The following is a 21,553-nucleotide window of genomic DNA, read 5'->3' on the forward strand; positions in this document are numbered from 1 at the left end:
CGTTACAGTTCCCTGGACAGTTCATAATATCACATAGACACGTATATACCTTCAAATTGCCGTTCTGGTTTTTTTTTCTCAAAATCACGACTGGTCATACAGACAAAAAATCTGAAATCGCTTCTAGAATACAGTCAGTTCTAGTCTGATCGTACAGTAATTTATTTCGAGATCCTCAAGGAAAACATATTTTTTATGGAAAATACGAACATTCTACTTAAATACGAAAAGAATATTGAAACAGTATATACTAAACTGTAAACTGATGCAAATATTTGCAATAAAAGATTATTTGTTTTGTACTACGAGAACAAAATTGTCCATCGATTTAACTTTTTTCTATCAAGTTTTTTTTAACTTTTTTCTATCAAGTTGGTGTGATGCACACGCACATCTTATATTCTAATGCATGTTTTTGTTACAGTTACTCATATGTATGATGCTATACATACCTTGAAGATGTTCAAAGCACTTTATAGATATTGGAGTCAACAAATGATGAGAACAATTACCATAAGGCAAAACCGTCCTGTTAGCCAGTTGGAAATCATTGCTTCGAAAAACGCGAATTCCATATAGCGTACAGAATAGTATCTACACTGTGTTATATGAATGTGACCTGCTGAATTATACTATTTACCGGATTTGTTATAACATGAGCAACACGACGGGTGCCACATGTGGAGCAGTATCTGCTTACCATTTCGGAGCACCTGATATCACCTCCAGTTGTTGGTTGGGTTCGTGTAGCTTAATCTTTAGTTTTCTATGTTGTGTCCTGTGCAATATTGTTTTTCTGTTGATTTTTAGCCAATGTGTTGTCAGTTTATTTTCGATTTATGAATTTTGACTGTCCCTCTGGTATCTTTCGCCCATCTTTTTACAGAGGAGATCGATTTCAACTTACTCATCTGTCCTTGATTCGGTTTCGGAATCGGTTTCAGTTTCAATGTCAGTTTAGGTTTTTGGCTAATGTTGGAGATGTCCTAGAGCGGGTAAAATAGGATTCGATTGCACCCACCAAATATATAAAATTGAGAAAGAAAATGTGGAATGTGTCAAAGCGACAACAACCCGACCATAGAGCAGACAACAGCCGAAGACCACCAATGGGTCTTCAATGTAGCGAGAAACTCTCGCACCCGTAGACATCCTTCAGCTGGCCCCTTAAAAATATGTATACTAGTTAAGTACAGTGACAAAGGACGTCATACTAAACACCGAATTATACACAAGAAACTAAAATATGTTTGAGATTTTTTTTTTTATATTTTCCCCTCATAGATAAATTATATTGTATTGTTTTCTATGTTGTGTCATGTGTACTATTGTTTTTCTGTTTGTCTTTTTCATTTTTAGCCATGGCGTTGTCAGTTTGTTTTAGATTTACGAGTTTGACTGTCCCTTTGGTATCTTTCGTCCCTCTTTTGATCCGTCGAATTAATTACTGGAAGCAAACAATTAAAAAAAAAGATTGGACAAGTTATAGAATTTTCTTGAAAAAAAAGTACATGTATATGGATTAAGTTTTATCATAAAAACTAGCCATTAAATAGTCATAAAAAATATGCATATTTGTTTTCAATATGAAGTTTCATATGACTTTAAAGACGTTCAATCGTAAAAAAATATGAAACGTGTACTTGTAGAAAAAATTTCTGAAGAACCTCGGTTGCCTTATAGCTTCCTTTGAGACCATTTTTCATAATCTTGAATTTTGTAGTAAGATTTTTGTAGCTTTTCTTGATAGTAGGAAGGCATTCGACACAGTCTGGAGACTTGGTCTTATGTACAAATTGTTTCAACTAGGTGTTAACAATAAATTATGGGTAATAGTCAATGACTTTCATACAAACACAAAAAGTGCTATAGTTGTTAACCAGCACCAGTCAATTTTTTTCCCAGTGTTAGAAGGTATTTGTCACTGTACGACAAGGCAGTGTGCTGTCTGGTTTACTGTATTTAATTTTTATTAATGATTTAATATGTGAAACTGAGAAAACACAGGTATATACAGTATAAATTGTGGTGCACCTGCTCTTGCTGATGACATATCATGTATTGCTACGTCCCCACTGTCTCTCCAACGCATGCTTGATGTGTGTTTCGAGTACTCTAGAAACTGGCGGTTCTGTTTTAACGCAAGCAAATCAAGTATTATGCAATTCTCCATAAATACAAGAGAAAACAATGTTAACTTGCACTGGTGTATTGGAAATAACAATATTCCATTATCTGACAACTATACACAATTAGGTTTTGAACTTCTCGATTCAAAACTAAGAACAGAACTATAAATGCTTGTAGAAAAGGTAAAAACGCATACTTCGCATTGAAAGGAGTAATATCAAGAGCAACTAATCCGTTTGTATTAAATTGTACAAAACTGTTGTTTTACCAAGCATTCTTTATTGCTGCGAAACATGGAGTAACCTCAAATCTTGTGATATAACGACGCTTAATTGTTTTCTGCACTTCATTGTCAAATACGTTTTAGCTTTAAAAACTTCTATCAGATGATCAGATATGTGCGAGAGCATTATTAGAATTCATCCGATTATGAGTTTTATTCACAAAAGAAAACTATTTTTTTTTCAAAAACTGTGTAAGTTAGATAACAATTATCTTTCAAAAAGAATATTTTTGGTTCGACTATTTTCATTCCTTATAGACCCTCACCGCCGTCACTATAGATACATTCCTGATATTATTGACATTTTAAGAACATATGGACTTATTCAGTATCTTACTGAATATATCGATACTGGTAGTTTCCTATCAAAAAGTCAATGGAAATCGATTGTTCACAAAACAGTTAACGAACAACAGTCAGTCAACTGGTTCAACCGTTTTGCGTTAGATGACAATTTTATGCGTTTTAGAAATATTCATAAAACAGTTTCTATGACAAATTTCTAGAAAAAAAGCACAATCGTTTGCAGAAATACGAAATTCATATTTTATTACAAAACTGTTAGCTGATATACCAAATTCATCAAGAGATAAGTGCGTCGAATGCGAAAATGACTTTAGTGATGTCTATGTACATGCATGCTGTTCCTGCATTTGCACTTTAGAGCTGCGCGAATTGTGGTGGGATATTATTATCGAGAACTCTTCGCTACAACTTAATTTTGAACTTAGTGAATATGACGATGAGAATGAGAATATATATCAAATTTTGCTTGGAAGAATTCCATTAAATTTAAGTGTTGAACATTCTGAGTTTGGGAGAATATGTCACGCCAATGTGGTTCAATGCTTAGCATTATATGGACGTTGTGTCAGGTTAGGCAATACATGATATGTCATCAATCGAGATTATATAAGGCCTTAATGCTGAGAGACTAAAGTGTATATATTTGTTTGTATATGTGAAAAACTGTTCTGTACCTATTTCGTTTATTTTTCTGTTTTCTGATATTTAGTTAATTGTATGTATTCATTGTATCTCAAATATAAGGAAATAAAGACATGAATGAATGAATGAGTATCTTTATATGATCACTAAACATTTAATTTTAAATGTGAATTTTAGCCCACTGTTGAGCAACAACAATAATATTTAAAGCAGCTTTAAAAACTTTTAATAGTTCTTAACACATGTTTTAAGACAACTGTTATTTATATATACATTTAAAATTATTGAGCATCCATTTGTTCGAATGAAATCATATCTAAACATATATAGTTGAAATTATTTCTTTCACCTCACCTCACCTATCCTCTTCATGCCGGTCGGCATTTAAGGCCCTGATACATTGTTTCCATCTCACATGGTCTTTCGCTACTGTTCTTGCTGAAGCCCAGCTGTTCCATCCAAGTGATGTTCGTTTTGTCTCTACAATCCGTAATTAGGTGGTTTTGGGACGTCCAACTTTTCTTTTTCCCTCTGGTTTCCATGTTAGTGCAACTGACACATACTGTTGGTTTCCATCCTAAGTACATGTCCAATCCATCTCCAACGCCGTTCTATAACATCATCACTTAGTTTCTTTGTTCCAGCTCTTATGTGGAGGTTTTCATTTGAAATTGTATTTGCCATCTTATTTTCAATATCTCTCTCAGACATCTATTTTGAAAGGTGTTTAATTTCTTTTTGTCTTGTTCAGTTATTTCCCAGGTTTCACATCCATACAGTAGGACTGATATGACTAAGCTGTTAAATAATCTGACCTTTGTTTTAAAAGACAGTACCGATGATCTCCATATTTTCCTTAACCTGCTGAAATGGCCATTAGCTTTCTTGAACCTGTTGTCCATATCATTGTCACAGCCACCTTTTGTTGTAACTATTCCTCCTATGTAAGTGAAAGTATCGACATCCTCTAGGTCTTTCTCATTTAACTTCACTGGGTTGTTATTTGTGGTGTTCATCCGCATTACGTTTGTTTTGGATGCGTTTATCTTTAGTCCTATTTTGCTGGCATTTTCTTGAAGTTTACTTGTTTTTAACTGTATACATGTATGTTGAAATTTGGAAGATAGTAATGCTAGGTCATCCGCAAAATCAAGGTCTTCTAGTTTGGTGGTAAATTTCCATCTAATTCCTGTTTCTTGATCTTTTATTGTTTTCTTCATGACATAGTCAATGGCTAACAGAAATAAGAAGCCAGACATCATGCATCCTTGTTTTACTCCTGTTTTTGCTTTGAACCATTCTGATTGTATTCCTTCATCTATGACTTCACACTCAAATGAATCGTAAAAGAGTTTTATTACTGTGATGAGTTTGTCTGGGATGTGGTAAGCTTTTAATCTGGACCATAAGCTTTCCCTGTGTATGGAATCAAACGCTTTTTCAAAATCTACAAAATTGATGTATAAGGGAGCATTACATTTAGAACATTGTTCTATGATGTTTCTTAAAGCAAATAGTTGTTCAGTAGTGATTTTCTCCCTTCTGAAGCCAACTTGCTCTTGTCTTAGCTCTTCATCTATTCCTTCTTGTAATTTTGGATGATGATCTTAGTGAATACCTTACTTGGCACATAAAGTAGTGTTAAGCCTCTGTAGTTGTCACAACATGTCCGGTCTCCTTTTTTTACAATTTTAACAATAAGGCCTTTACTCCACTCCTTTGGTATTCCGTTTCCAACCCATATCATATTGTAGAGCTTTAGCAAATACTTAGTGGTTGTTATTGTATCTGACTTTAGAATCTCACCTGTTATGCCATCTATGCCTCCTGACTTCCCATTTTTTAATCTTTTCAAAGCTTTTGTAATTTGCTCTTTTCTGATTGGACCAGAATCTATCTCTTTTTCCTCAATTCCATAGTTTAAATTGATGTTAAGTGCTATTTCTGGTTCAGGTCTATTCAAGACTTCTTGAAAGTGTTCTTTCCATCTTTTAAGTTTTTCCTCATGGTTTGATAATACATTTGATGACTTGAGGAGGTTTCTGTTTTTCATTGCAAATTGTTCTAGTAACCTCATATACTGTTTTCATCATACCATTGCTTGCTGTTTTTTCTGCTTCTTCAATTAAGTTGTCTGTCTATTGCCTTTTGACATTTCTCATACTTTTCTTTACCTCCTTGTCTTTGTCACTATACTTGGCATTTAAACTGTTATTAACTCGTTCTGGTCTACTGTTGTTAGTTTTTTCCTTTAGTTGTCTTCTCTCATCTACAAGTTTCCATGACTCATAGGAGATCCTGGGCTTATGCCCACGCTCTTTAAAACCTTAAATTTTAGTTACTGTTTCTTTATAGCATTTTGTTACTCCTTCCAAGAATGTGTATATGTCCTCTAGTTCATCTAAGAGTTGGAACCTGTTCTTAAGCTCGATTGGAAATGCTTTTCTTACTTCCGGCCGTTGCAGTTTGGTTGTATCAAATCTCTTCCTTGTAGTATCCGTTACTATTTTATGTTTTTTTAAGTTTGATTCTTAATTTGCATTTGAGGAGTTCGTGATCGCTGCCAATGTCTGCTCCTCTCAGTGCCCTTGTGTCCAGTATTGATGTTCTGTGTTGTCTAGTAACCAGGATATGATCTATTTGAATTTCTGTTTTCTTGTTTGGTGATATCCATGTTACTTTGTGTTTGTCTTTATACATGTAGAAAGATTGTGTCAGTAATAACTAGGTTGTTCCTTTGACAAATAGCAATGAGGTTTTCTCCATTTTCAATCCTTATTCCTGTTCCATGTCTTCCCAGGATTGTTCTCATGACCTTCATTGTTCATCCCAACTTTTGCATTAAAGTCTCCCATTACTAAGATGATGTCATATTTAGGTGTTCCTGTTATGACTCTATCTAGCTGTTCTATGAATATTTCTTTTGTTTCATCTGTAGCATCATTGGTCGGTGCATATACAGTGATGATACTCATTTTGATGCTTGTTGTATGAAATCTGGCATACATTACTCTCTCAGTGACTGGTTTCCATTGATTAATCAGTGCCTTTTTTGCTTGGTTTGACAGCATCATTCCAACTCCTGCTTGGTGTAATCCATCATTTCTGTCTGAGTATAATAAGACTTTACCATTTTGAAGTGTTAGCTTTCCATTGTCTAGCCATCTGACTTCATTTAAGGCTAATATTTCTATTTTGGATCTGTCCATTTCCCTCTCCACTTCTGCAGTTTTACCTGTGGCATACATAGTTCTTACATTCCAACTGCCTATAAGTATATTTTCTTTTGGTGTACACAAGGGTGTCAGTTTGTGGATTTCTCGTGGGCTTTCATCCACCAGCTTCATGTTCCATAAACCATGTTGTGCAGCAGAGGTGTTATCATCGTGCTGATTTCTTAATGTATCTTGGGTTTCCGTAATCATCAATTTTTTACTCTGTCTGGTGATCCGCCATACGAGAAACCTACTACCTGTGGGATGGAGTTTTGTTGTCTATGTTTTCCTTTCCATAGACGATTGATAGCTGACGAGTTCAATCTTCCCGGCTTTTCTTTCTGGGTCTGCTCCCATAGCCTTTGATTTACCCAAAACTTACCACAAGGCAGTGGTACCCATAGTTGGGACAAGGTTGATGAGTGCAAGGGCGTGTCCACGCGCCAATGGGCCTACACACTGCATCTCTAGGGCCCTTGCTGCTCCGAGATCCTCTACAATAATGCCTAGGATGCTAGATCCTAGTTACTGTGTGTTGTCTCGAGGAGGCATTGTAGTCTAGAAGTCTTGAATAGTGTAGAGGCTATGTACTGGCAGAAAGACTTACACACTCGGCTTTCTTTTCACCTGCAATGCAGGCTAGCCAGAGGTGATAGAGAGCCTACGGCACTAATCACAATAGACGCATACACAATCCTGTGGTACAAACCACCAGCACACTAATTATTTCTTTATTGCATAAAAATAAAATCTCAGATTTTTTAATTGTATGTTATTTGGGACTATTTATAATTCCAGATGTAAGGGACAAAAGTTGAAAATTCCTTGCATCATAAACTTGATAAAACATATTACGATATAACAAAGTCAATCACATAGCTTTTTAAAAATCAAAAATGTTTTAATAAATTAATCTTTCTTTTGAAATAAGTCAGTTATTCTTATTGCATATTTGTAAATAAAATAGTTTGTTTTAACCTGGGAACGTCAATATATATATGTTCCTGTTTTAACTTATAATTGCCTTCCTACCTAATGCCAGAAAAATAACATATTTTCTATTTTTCCAACGCCGGCAACAATTTCACTTTATTGCTATAGTGCCGGTAAAGATTGTCCATTTCTATGGAAATAGAATATTTTCCAGCTTAAATTTAGATATTTTAATCAGATCCGGTAACATAGCAAATTCGGCAAGATAGCTGGCTGGTGCCGATAAAATAGCAATGTCTAAAATTAAATTTAATGGGGTTGACAACTAAGAAATCAAAATAAAAAGGAATTTCTCGAAGGGATTATATACATGATGATGTATATATATTTTTATAACACTTGTTAAACATCTTTTATTGTCTGTGTATTGCATATGTTATTGTTTATAATAATATTGTTTGTATGCTATATGCCCTCCTGGGGCCCTAATTTGGTAAATAAAAATATTCTATTCTATTCTATATAAAGGTTTATAGGATTTTTTTGGGGAAACAGTTAGTATCTGCTGGGAACAGTATATCTAACGTTAATATATATGTTCCTGGTATCTGTGAGTAAGTTCGGTAAACTAAAGTGTTTTCAACCAGGTACCTGTGTCCAGAAGATTCTGCAGGATCGGAAACATGATACCAATTAAAGTTAAAACATAATGTGTTTACTGCAATATTTCACATTTACTGTACCTTTTGAATATCCAGTCAGAACCTTTCAAAATAAATCGAGTCACGGCGAAGAAAAAGGGACGAGTATTTATTGCGGGTCGAAACTAAGTAGTACTACTCGCAAGAGGCATTTTTCAGGACATAGTCACACCTGAGCCGGCACCTGTTAAACCTGTAGCCTACACTATACAATGTCTGGAAAGTTGTTATTCTGGGGCTCTGGTAGTATTCCTTGTTGGAAGCCAATGCTTGTACTGGCAGAAAAAGGCATTGACTATGAATCAAAACAAATCAGTTTCAGTGAGAAAGGACACAAAGGACCAGAAGTAATGGCCCTCAACCCCCGTGGACAGGTATACACTGTTGTATATATAGAAATTTGTAAGGCAGGGAACAACCCTCTAAATGAAGGATATCCCTTAATCGAGGGGTTATTTTCCTGTTGTAGAAAAGAAAAACAAAATTTTTATTTACACATTCAATATATTGGGAATAACTTTTCGAAAAGAGGAGTATTCTTATTTTCAAACACGCATTAAGGTTCATGTGGACCCTATGGCTAAAATGGCCGTAGTTTCACCTCAAAATTTTCTCTGAGTACAGGCAAACCTGTACATCTGGAAATGTTTTAACAGGTTGGGCACAACCCACCAAATGGGGAACTGTTACTCAAATGAGTAACAATCCCTCATTTGAGTAATCAATTGGTAGTGCTAAAAAACATTTTTTTCTAAACTGAGTCTTTTTTTCGTAAAATGGCACATATTCATGAAAAATGCAGCATATTTTCTGAAAGATGATTATCCCTATCTTGATTTACTGAGAAGATACAAGCCTATGAAAAATCAGAAAATTTGACTATTTTCAAGGCTTTTAACTTTTTCAAAATCCATAATAAAAATATAGTTCTTTGGAAGAAGTTGTTCCATTTTCTATAAGGTGGTGCCATTTTAACTAAAAAGACCCATTTTTAGAAAATATTGGTTTTAGCACTAAGAAATGATTACTCAAATGAGGGGTTGTTACTCATTTGGGGAATAATTCCCCATTTGGTGGGTTGTGCCACACCTGTTTAAGGCATAGCATGCCCTAGATAAATAAAATTCAAATGCATTGTATGATTTAGAAAATTCATAACTTAATTGGATTTTGCCGTACACTTTTTTTCGGCTCTGCAGAAGATGATAAAATTAACAAACAGTTGAGTTTACCTTGATATGGTCCACTAAGGTACACAGTTTAAATAACCAATTATTGTCAGGTATCTATTGTCCATCTAATGTCCATGTCAATTAAAAATGCTCACTTTAATTTTTACCTGTGGGGAAGTTCTCAAACCTGTTTCCCAACTTAGTTTATTTTGGCACCTTCTGGAAGAATGAAAAAAAGTGCACGGCAAAATCCTGGTAAGTTTTTATTTTTCTAAAACATAAAACATACTTAAAATTCATTTATCTAGGGCATGCTATGCCTGGTTTTTTTTACTGATGCGCAGGTTTGTCTGTACTCGGAGTAAATTTTGAGGTGAAAATACAGTCATTTTAGCCATAGGGTCCACATGAACCTTAAACTTCCTTGTTTCATGCTTTCCTACAGTAGGCATACTATTTTGTATAAAGTGTTATAACTTTGATACTGTGACAATTATACTAACTAGAATATTAGTCTTAGAGACTGCTTTGATGTCCAATTGCTGTGCACATATTGCCAGACAAGGTGGGGCCCAAGTGTGAACAGCCTTTCGACATCAGAGCAAAAGTCCTAGTTTAAATGGTACATGCATCATCTAAAAACAAGTGACCAAATATGTGTATACACACTGACTTTACATGCACATACAGTGCACTTTTTATAAATAAAATAAAGTATATAGTAGCCAAAAGTGTACAAAATGGAAATGTTTTTTATGATAACAGCCATAATGAGCTGAAGTGGCATACCAGCCAATAATAAATAATGTATTTTTTTCTAGGTGCCAACATTTAAGGATGGAGAAACAGTAATCTGTGAATCAAATGCTATCTGCTTTTGGCTTGAGGTAATTATAAATTGTAAATGTTTAAAGTCATGTGCTAATTGTTCATACCTATTCTTTATGTGAAAGACCTTACAGCTGCTCTATTCATTGCAGCACATTGTTCCTTTGGAGAATAACATTCTAATGTGTTTTCATTATTTTTGACTTTATCTTTGATGCAAAGTTTACACTGTGTAACACTGAACATGCTGAATGTAAATATTTGGACTGAAGAATATAGACTCCTTTTGGAGTTTGGGAAAATATTTCTAGTCAGATGTTCCTGAGTAATACAACTTTTAACAACAACAAATGGAAGTTTTTAACGACCTTGACTGGCTATACAGCCCTTGCACGGTCGGTAAACCGTTTTAACAGTCATATTTTACACATTATTTAAAGGCCTAAGATATCCACATGCATCTTTTTCTAAATTTTCATTTTACTTAATTTTGCCTAAATAAACATTAACAACCAATTTTGTTCTTCCAACTATTTCTATATGGAAAAGGGTATATGCATGAAATTTGTTATGGCATTCTGATGTCTCATCTAATTTGTATGTTGTATAAAAAATAAAAATGTAAATATATATTGGAATGGGAATACTACATTGTATGACAAAAATTATAAATAACATAATGTGAAAAAATGACATGTAAGAAATGATGAAATCCCTTCTTATGTTACCAGAAATGAATTGAAATACCGGTATGTGTTTTTATTTGCAGTCTATGTATTCAAAGCAGGGAACAGAACTGATACCATCTGATCCAAAAGAGAAAGCTAAAGTTCTGCAAAAGGCTTTTGAAGTAGGTTTATGTTGTTAACTTGAAGTAGGTTTATGTTGTTAACTTGAAGTAGGTTTATGTTGGTAACTTAATGTAGGTTAATGTTGGTAACTTGAAGTAGGTTTATGTTGTAAACTTGAAGTAGGTTTATGTTGTTAACTTGAAGTAGATTTATGTTGTTGAAGTAGGTTTATGTTGGTAACTTGAAGTAGGTTTATGTTGTTACTTTGAAGTAGGTTTATGTTGTTAACTTAAAGTAGGTTTATGTTGTTAACTTGAAGTAGGTTTATGTTGTTAACTTGAAGTAGGTTTATGTTGATGAAGTAGGTTTATGTTGTTAACTTGAAGTAGGTTTATGTTGGTAACTTGAAGTAGGTTTATGTTGTTAACTTGAAGTAGGTTTATGTTGGTAACTTGAAGTAGGTTTATGTTGGTAACTTGAAGTAGGTTTATGTTGTTAACTGGAAGAAGGTTTATGTTATTAACTTGAAGTAGGTTGATTTTGTTAACTTGAAGTAGGTTTATGTTATTAACTTGATGTAGGTTTATGTTGTTAACTTGAGGTAGGTTTATTTTGGTAACTTGAAGTAGGTTTATGTTGTTAACTGGAAGTAGGTTTATGTTGTTAACTTAGAGTAGGTTTATGTTGTTAGCTTGAAGTAGGTTTATGTTGGTAACTTGAAGTAGGTTTATGTTGTTAACTTAAAGTAGGTTAATGTTGTTAACTTGATGTAGGTTTATGTTGTTAACTTGATGTAGGTTTATGTTGGTAACTTGAAGTAGGTTTATGTTGTTAACTTAAAGTAGGTTTATGTTGTTAACTTGAAGTAGGTTTATGTTGGTAACTTGAAGTAGGTTTATGTTGTTAACTTGATGTAGGTTTATGTTGTTAACTTGATGTAGGTTTATGTTGTTAACTTGATGTAGGTTTATGTTGTTAACTTGATGTAGGTTTATGTTGTTAACTTGATGTAGGTGTATTTTGGTAACTTGAAGTAGGTTTATGTTGTTAACTTGAAGTAGGTTTATGTTGTTAACTTGAAGTAGGTTAATGTTGTTAACTTGAAGTAGGTTTATGTTGTTACCTGAAGTAGGTTTATGCTGTTAACTTGAAGTAGGTTTACGTTTGTAACTTGAAGTAGGTTTATGTTGTTAACTTGAAGTAGGTTTATTTTTGTAACTTGAAGTAGGTTTATGTTGTTAACTTGAAGTAGGTTTATGTTGTTAACTTGAAGTAGGTTTACGTTGTTAACTTGAAGTAGGTTTATGTTGTTAACTTGAAGTAGGTTTATGTTGTTAACTTGAAGTAGGTTTATGTTGTTAACTTGAAGTAGGTTTATGTTGTTACCTGAAGTAGGTTTATGTTGTTAACTTGAAGTAGGTTTATGTTGGTTACTTGAAGTAGGTTAATGTTGTTAACTTGAAGTAGGTTTATGTTGGTAATTTGAAGTAGGTTTACCATAACTTTAAAATAGATAAATACCATGCGTTATTAATAAGGGGAAAATATTCCTATAATAACATATGTTGAGGTTACATGTATATATAATATATATATCACATTTAGATTAGTCTATATGGTACACATGTTTTACATAACTTAAAAAAAATATTGCTATTTTAGTCGGCAGAGAATATGCAAACAAAAGCAATGCAAGGAGTTTTGTATTACTATTGGAGAACAAAAGAAGAAGACAGGAAAGAGGTGAGACTAACTTTTTTTAATAAACCAATAACTTGTATTGATTGATGTAAATTGTCTGTGAAAAATCACAGAATGATATTGTAATTATGTTTATCTTTATTTGAGGCAGTTTTGTTACACTAGGGAGCAAAACTTAACACTGGAAATTATCTGTCCTTCAGTTCTTACAAAATTTGTTGTCCAAGTATTTACTCATGAAACATTCAACCAAAGCTTTTAAAATTTTAATAAAGTGTTACTGACAACAAAATGAAGGTCAAGTTAAATAATGACGATTTTGACTTTTACCGTTCAGGAGTTATGGTTCTTCAAAGATTGAAAAATGGTGTTTCCAGTCGTGTCCGTGCATTTACGCATGAACTGTTCAACCAAAGCTTCCCAAATTTAATATTATATTGTTACTGATGTCAAAATGGAGGTCAAGTTCAATAATGTTGATTTTGACTTTTACCGTTCAGTAGTTATGGTTCTTGAATGATCGAAAAATGGCATTTCCATTCATTTTGTTGCATTTACACATGAACCATTCAGCCTAAGCTTTTCAAATTTTAATATGTTGTTATTGATGACAAAATGGAGGTCAAGAATAATAATGTTGATTTTGACTTTTACCATTCAGTAGTTATGGTTCTTGAATGATCGAAAAATGGCATTTCCATTCATTTTGTTGCATTTACTCATGAACCATTCAGCCTAAGCTTTTCAAATTTTAATATGTTGATACTGATGAAAAAATGGAGGTCAAATTTGATATTGACGATTTTCATTTTCACCGTTCATCAGTTATGGTTCTAGTGATATTGCCAGGACAGAAATAAATGATTATGTTAATAAATACGATTTGCTGTCGTTGTGACAGCCTCTTGTTCTTTAAATAAGGGAGATAATTTGCTAATTCTGGGTTACAACAGACAAATGAAAGTTATTAACGACCTTGCCTGGCTATACAGTCCTGGCACGGCCAACCCTTGCTTGGGCCTTATTGGGTATTTAATCATTTAATTTTTATACGACCGCAAATTTTGAAAAAAATTTTCGTCGTATATTGCTATCACGTTGGCGTCGTCGTCGTCGTAGTCGTTGTCGTCGTTGTCGTCCGAATACTTTTAGTTTTCGCACTCTAACTTTAGTAAAAGTGAATAGAAATCTATGAAATTTTAACACAAGGTTTATGACCATAAAAGGAAGGTTGGTATTGATTTTGGGAGTTTTGGTCCCAACATTTTAGGAATTAGGGGCCAAAAAGGGCCCAAATAAGCATTTTCTTGGTTTTCGCACTATAACTTTAGTTTAAGTTCATAGAAATCTATGAAATTTTGACACAAGGTTTATGACCACAAAAGAAAGCTTGGGAGTTTTGGTTTCAACAGTTTAGGAATTAGGGGCCAAAAAAGGGCCCAAATAAGCATTATTCTTGGTTTTCGCACAATAACTTTAGTATAAGTAAATAGAAATCAATGAAATTTAAACACAATGTTTATGACCACAAAAGGAAGATTGGTATTGATTTTGGTAGTTTAGGTCCCAACAGTTTAGGAATTAGGGGCCAAAAAGGGACCCAAATAAGCATTTTTCTTGGTTTTCGCACCATAACGTTAGTATAAGTAAATAGAAATCTATGAAATTTAAACACAATAAAAAAAGACCATAAAAGGAAGGTTGGTATTGATTTTGGGAGTTTTGGTCCCAACAGTTTAGGAAAAAGGGGCCCAAAGGGTCCAAAATTAAACTTTGTTTGATTTCATCAAAATTGAATAATTGGGGTTCTTTGATATGCCGAATCTAACTGTGTATGTAGATTCTTAACTTTTGGTCCCGTTTTCAAATTGGTCTACATTAAGGTCCAAAGGTCCAAAATTAAACTTAGTTTGATTTTGACAAAAAATGAATCGGTTGGGTTCTTTGATATGTTGAATCTAAAAATGTACTTAGATTCTTGATTATTGGCCCAGTTTTCAAGTTGGTCCAAATCTGGGTCCAAAATTAAACTTTAAATTTAAAATTATCTTTATTTGATTTCATCAAAAATTGAATAAATGGGGTTCTTTGATATGCCAAATCTAACTGTGTATGTAGATTCTTCATTTTTGGTCCCGTTTTCAAATTGGCCTACATTAAGGTCCAAAGGGTCCAAAATGAAACTAATTTTGATTTTAACAAAAATTAAATTCTTAGGCCTCTTTGCAATGCTGAATCTAAACATGTACTTAGATTTTTAATTATGGGCCCAGTTTTCAAGTTGGTCCAAATCAGGATCTAAAATTATTATATTAAGTATTGTGCAATAGCAAGTCTTTTCAATTGCACAGTATTGTGCAATGGCAAGAAATATCTAATTTCACAATATTGTAAATTGGCAATTTTTTTTTTAATTAGAGTTATCTTTCTTTGTCCAGAATAGTAAGCAAGAAATATCTTATTGCAAGATTTTTTTTTAATTGGAGTTATCTTTCTTTGTCCATAATCAACTTAAATCTTTGTTATATACAATATACAATGTATATTCACTTTTTACTACCAACTGATAAATTTATATAATCTTTACCATTCAGTGATAACAAGCAGTTTTTTTACACCTTAATATTTTATGATGTATTTAAATGAGTAGTTATTGTTGCAACTCCATTAGAATATTTTAATTGAGATTAGTTTTGGAATAAGGGAAAGGGGGATGTGATTAAAAAATTGGGTTTAATTTTTCTCATTTGAAATTTCATAAATTAAAAGAAAATTTCTTCAAACATTTTTTTGAGAGGATTAATATTCAACAGCATAGTGAATTGCTCTAAGAGAAAACAAAATTTTAAGTTCATAAGAACACATTCATTCTGTGTCAGAAACCTATGCTGTGTCAACTATTTAATCACAATCCAAATTTAGAGCTGAATCCAGCTTGAGTGTTGTGTCCATACTTGCCCCAAACGTTCAGGGTTCAACCTCTGCGGTCGTATAAAGCTACGCCCTGCGGAGCATCTGGTTTAAAATGATAGGTAAATATTTACTGATTCCAAAAATATATGGTTTCTAGGTATTTTTACTTGAAGTTAGTGCAATAAAAAGCAACTATAATTTCAAATATTTTCACTACCTTTTAAAAGACCAAGTACCTCAGGTAAAAGAAATCAAAGTTCCTATCACCGACCTTCTGTAAAAAAAACCAGAGGTTAATCAGTCATAATGAAATTAAAAGTCTTTTTTTATACCCCTGTCCAGATTATATGCCAGTCAAAATATTGACGGGACGAATTATGGTAAACAAATTTCCAGTGTCCATCTGTCTGTCCGTCTGTCCAGTGTAAACATGTTGCATGGTGGTAACTTGAGAACGACTCATCTAAATTCCATGAAACTTAATATAGTTGTTTCTTAGGCCGTAGTTTTTTTATTTTTAGTTTTACGAACCCTCCTACCCTAATTTTTGCCAAATAGGAAAAAAAATAAAATTAAAAATGTTGATTTTTATTTTTTTTTTCTCCTCCGACCCAGTGTTTTTCATGCAAAAAAAAAAAAAATTTTAGTTCACAACTGCATGACAGAATCTAAATTTATGCTCTTGGTGATTTAGTAAGTTGTTGCACATTGATTTTCAAATCAAACCTTGTCAAGAAAAACAAATAGTTGTTACACTAGTAGAAAATCTCCTGGTGAAATAAAAATTTTTTTTTGATATTGACGGTTGGTATTAAAAAAAAGAATCAGCAGCAGCAGTTTTTTATATTTTTTGGTTTTTTTTTCGTCCTCCTACCCATTGGTTTTGTCAAAAAATTTCGTAAAACTAAAAATATAATAACTATGGCCTTATGATGGTCAAATGATCAGTATACTTTTTGGTGAAAATAAGATTAAAACTTTTTGAGTTACAGCACTTTGTAACTAAAGCAGGAGGGTGGTTTTTTTCACATGTCGCACTGTATCTCAAAAACGATTCTTGATTATTGCTTAAAACTTTACACACTTCTTAGTTATATTAATCACGATATCTGTATACTTTTTGGTGATGATTCAAAATTTCATTTTAGAGTTATTGAGTATTTTGTAAAAAAAGGGGAGTTTTTTTTTACATGTTACACTGTATCTCAAAAACGATTTATGATTATTGCTTTAAACTTTACACACTTCTTTTTTATATTAATTTAAAGATCTGTATACTTTGAGGTGATGATTCAAAATTTTATTTTTGAGTTATTGAGTATTTTGTAAAAAGGGGGATTTCTTTTTTTATATGTCGCACTGTATCTCGCAAACAATTTGTGAGTATTGCTTAAAACTTTACACACGTCTTAATTGTATTAATTTAAAGATCTGTATACTTTTTGGTTTTGATTCAAAATTTTATTGTAGTGATATTTAGGTTTTTTGTAAAAAAAAATAACCAGGAAGGGGGTTCACATGTCCTACCGTATCTCAAAAACAATATGGTTATTGCTTAAAAATTTCTCAGAAACTATTTATGATTATTGCATAAAACTTCCACACAAGATGTCGGACGTATCATGCACTCATGGCGCAGCTGTTTATTTTTAATATGCAAAAAATTATTCAGGAAATGTAACTGCAAATTATTATAATATAAAATTCTGTTAGAAATGAATAGTAATTGAACATCTTGTTCTCTTCTAGGAAACCATTAAAGAGAATTTAGACAATTGTAGAAATGAACTAACAGTTTGGGACAAATATCTAGGAGAGGTAAGTTCATAGCTAGATTAAAGTGTATTGTTTTCATTCCAAGCTGGTCGTCATATGATGGAAATTTCAGTGTTTCCAGCTCCAAATGTTCCAATGAGATAAATTGGCCCATTCCCTTCATTGCCTTTAAAAGTTTTGTTCTCCTTCAGTCATGAGTCGTTGACTTTAAACGTTTGCATAGTTAACATATTAAAGATTTGTCATTTTTATACGACCGCAAAATTTGAAAAAAATTCCGTCGTATATTGCTATCACGTTGGCGTCGTCTTCTGCGTCGTCGTCGTCGTCGTCTGAATACTTTTAGTTTTCGCACTCTAACTTTAGTAAAAGTGAATAGAAATCTATGAAATTTTAACACAAGGTTTATGACCACAAAAGGAAGGTTGAGATTGATTTTGGGAGTTTTTATTCCAATATTTTAGGAATTAGGGGCCAAAAGGGCCCAAATAAGCATTTTCTTGGTTTTCGCACAGTAACTTTAGTTTAAGTAAATAGAAATCTATGAAATTTTGACACAAGGTTTATGACCACAAAAGGAAGGTTGGGATTGGTTTTGGGAGTTTTGGTTCTAACAGTTTAGGAATTAGGGTAAAAAAAGGGCCAAAATAAGCATTATTCTTGGTTTTGTACAATAACTTTAGTTTAAGTAAATAGACATCTATGAAATTTAAACACAAGGTTTATGACCATAATAGGAAGGTTGGTATTGATTTTGGGAGTTTTGGTCCCAACAGGTGAGGAATTTGGGGCCCAAAGGGTCCAAAATTAAACTTTGTTTGATTTCATCAAAAATTGAATAATTGGGGTTCTTTGATATGCCAAATCTAACGAATGTAGATTCTTAATTTTTGGTCCCCTTTTCAAATTGGTTTACATTAAGGTCCAAAGGGTCCAAACTTAAACTTTGTTTGATTTTGACAAAAATTGAATCCTTGGGGTTCTTTGATATGCTGAATCTAAAAATGTACTTAGATTTTTAATTATTGGCCCAGTTTTCAAGTTGGTCCAAATCGGGGTCAAAACTAAACTTTTTTTGATTTCATCAAAAATTGAATAAATGGGGTTCTTTGATATTCCAAATCTAACTGTGTATGTAGATTCTTAATTTTTGGTCCAGTTTTCAAATTGGTCTACATTAAGGTCCAAAGGGTCCAAATCATAATGTGACATAAACCTATGTTGTGTCAACTATTTAATCACAATCCACATTTTAAGCTGTATCAAACTTAAAAGTTGTGTCCATACTTGTCCCATCTGTTCAGGGTTTCCATATCTGCAGTCATATAATGCTGCGCCCTGCGAAGCAACTGGTTAATTTATCATTTGCATTTTACTATCAAAAGCCAAGACCTCTATAGGTCAAGGTTTATGAAAGTTTAACAACAAACATTACCTTATACAAGCATTTCTCTTACCGCTACTACATCTTATTACATGAACCTATGCAAGGTCACTGGTTTCCACTGTTATTTTCCTAAATGATTAGGTTCAGTAAGACCCCTTTTTGGTCCCAAAATATAGCAGTTTTACAAATTGTTAAAATGTATACTTTTAGTTATTTATTGGATAGTAGAATGGTTCTGATACATAAATATGGGCTGTTTTTGACAATACGCTGTACATTTATTGAGCACTAGCATCATTAAGTCATGCTTAATTACTGAAATCTTCACAATTCTAGCATTTTGGTTAAATTTTCGATGGTTTCCTTGTAAAACGAAAGTGGCTGCATTTGTGTTCATCCAAAATATTTAAATGTAAGTTGTATTTGATAATAATACATAACATATATAAAGGTTGAGGCCACTTTCATTTTTGACAAAAACCATCTTAAAAGTGACATTTTTCAGCATATTTGGTAGATTTTTCATATAAATTTGAGCTTGAATAGGACCATTTTTAATGACGAAATTAGTTAAAATCTTTCACATAAATTACATTATGTAATTGAATCAAATAAAATAGACACTTAAGTGTTTAAAAAGTGGTCAACATCTTTGTCAGATGAACCTAAAATATGAGGCCAAAATTGGTCCTTACTCCTTTATTTATATAATTTGGTTATTTGTATCATGATGATGAAAATTGATTTTATAGTTTTTGAAATTTTATATTTTTGAGTTCAATAATCACATTGAAATCAAGTCTTTCCACTTTTTGTCTGTCTGCTTATGAATGTATAAAAAAGAATATGTGGTATGATTGCCAATGAGACAACTATCCACAAAACTCCAAAAATGACACAAAAATTAACAACTATAGGTCACCGTACAGCCTTCAACAATGAGCAAAGCCCATACCATACAGCTATTAAAGTGTTCAAATGTATAAAAAAAAGTTTAGTTAACTAACTGATAAAGGTTTCTTTATAGTTTGAAAAGCTTTCATTAGCAATAATACAATATATTTGGTTTTATTTTCAGTGTGGACATGACTTTGTTGCTGGTAAACAATTCACCTTAGCTGATGTCTTCTTCTTTCCTTTCTTGGCTTGGGCTTGGAGAATGTCGCTGGATTTCAACAAATTTCCAAACTTAAAGAAATATTTTGAAAGTGTGAGGGAGAGACCAAGTGTAAAGGCTACATGGCCACCTCATTGGAATGAAGGAGAGGCACAACCAGAGAAAATGGCATACCTGAAGACTTTATAGACATTGGATTTACAGTAGCCTGGAACTATCAAAGTTATGGTGCATAATAAATATAAGATGACAATCAAAAGTTCATAATAAATTGATATAAAAGATATATATATATAGTAAAATAGAAACAATGTATTTAAGTGTTGGTATATTTATAATTATATTTTTTGTATGATAATTATAAAATGATTTTGCTACATCAAACTCATTTATAACATCTTGAAAAAATGCACCTTATTCATAAAAACAGTGTTTATCCTTGTCTATGTTAGATAGATTGTAATCATACTTCATATTCTTAAAATATACTTTGATTGTGTAGATTTTTTATAAGACCCCAAAAGAATTGAGATTGTATAATGCTATGATGGTGTTGTCCGTGTCCTCAGAAGACACATTGGGTTTTGATACTAGTAGAAGAATGCAAATGTTGAAATTAAAATAACAATACCCTTACATGTTAGATATGCAATATATTCAAAGTCAATGAACCATGACTGAAGCTTCAGGGCAAAACATTCTCTGTGGAAATGCTAATTTATATAAAAAGTAAAATCACAAAAATACTGAACTCGGAGGGAATCTCAAAATAGATAGTCCCTAAATCAAATGGCAAAATCAAATGATAAGACACATCAAATGAATGGACAACAACTGTCATATTCCTGACTTGGTACAGGCATTTTCAAATTTAAAAAACAAGGTAAAAATTTAAATTTAAAGTCAAAAGACTATGACTCAGGGCTGGGGCCATATATAATCTTCATAGAAATGACAGAAATAGAAAAACAGCAGTCAACATTGTGTTATAATGGTAATCACTATAAAAACAAACAAATATGTCAACAAAGAAAAAAAGGCATATTGACAAAGCACATTAGTAAAAACGAAAGACAAGAAAACATACATTTACCAAAGCATAGTAAGACCCTAGCCACGTCCAATGCATATACACTATTGTTTCAGATAAGCGTGAAGGTTTGTACCTGTTAATAAAATCTGTCCTAATTCCGGAATCTGATGTCAGTAGTTGTCGTTTGTTGATGTGGTTAATAAGTGTTTCTCACTTTTTATATAGATTAGACTGTTGTTTTCCTGTTTGATTGTTTTTACAAATGTCATTTTTTGAGGGCCCTCAATAGATTGCTGTTTGGTGCGAGCAAGAACTCCCTATTGAAAACTGTACTTCAACCTATAATGGTTTACTTTTACAAATTGTGACTTGGATGACAGAGCTGTCTCAGGCTCATTCCACATCTTCTGTTATCTAAGAGCCAAAAATAGACCTGAAATTAAAAGTAGTAATTTACAAACGCAAATAAAAGAATACTATTGCATGTTATTAAGATAATAAACAACGTCAGTACCTAGAATCTATACATTAAGACAATCGTTTGTTTGTGAAGTATTACGGAATATTTATCAACAAGGTCTTGGTACCTTCTGATGAACTTTTTAAGAAAAGGATATCATAAGAC

General features: G+C 32.7%; 3 protein-coding genes across 4 annotated transcripts; 1 reads left to right on the forward strand and 2 right to left on the reverse strand.

Annotated features, from left to right (window-relative positions):
• Nucleotides 1-4,008: 4,008 nt before the first annotated feature.
• Nucleotides 4,009-5,414, reverse strand: LOC134690101 (uncharacterized). Its single transcript, XM_063550073.1, has 2 exons — nt 5,168-5,414; nt 4,009-4,808 (listed from the first exon to the last, which is right to left on the reverse strand). Exons 1-2 carry the CDS (start codon nt 5,412-5,414, stop codon nt 4,009-4,011), a joined length of 1,047 nt encoding a protein of 348 aa, XP_063406143.1.
• Nucleotides 5,415-6,129: 715 nt separating this feature from the next.
• Nucleotides 6,130-6,786, reverse strand: LOC134690102 (craniofacial development protein 2-like). The gene has a single exon (XM_063550075.1). The coding sequence runs from the start codon at nt 6,784-6,786 to the stop codon at nt 6,130-6,132; it is 657 nt and encodes a 218-aa protein (XP_063406145.1).
• A 1,593-nt stretch (nt 6,787-8,379) lies between these two features.
• Nucleotides 8,380-20,538, forward strand: LOC134691221 (glutathione S-transferase A-like). Of its 2 annotated transcripts, XM_063551580.1 has the most exons (6): nt 8,380-8,584; nt 10,204-10,269; nt 10,980-11,060; nt 12,664-12,744; nt 17,365-17,433; nt 19,857-20,538. In XM_063551580.1, exons 1-6 carry the CDS (start codon nt 8,423-8,425, stop codon nt 20,082-20,084), a joined length of 687 nt encoding a protein of 228 aa, XP_063407650.1. In that variant the 5' UTR covers nt 8,380-8,422; the 3' UTR covers nt 20,085-20,538. The 2 variants fall into 2 exon arrangements, with proteins under 2 accessions (XP_063407650.1, XP_063407651.1); XM_063551581.1 differs by lacking the exon at nt 10,204-10,269.
• The last annotated feature ends 1,015 nt before the right edge of the window (nt 20,539-21,553 follow it).

Source organism: Mytilus trossulus, chromosome 11, assembly GCF_036588685.1.
Source record: "Mytilus trossulus isolate FHL-02 chromosome 11, PNRI_Mtr1.1.1.hap1, whole genome shotgun sequence".
NCBI lineage: Eukaryota > Metazoa > Mollusca > Bivalvia > Mytilida > Mytilidae > Mytilus > Mytilus trossulus.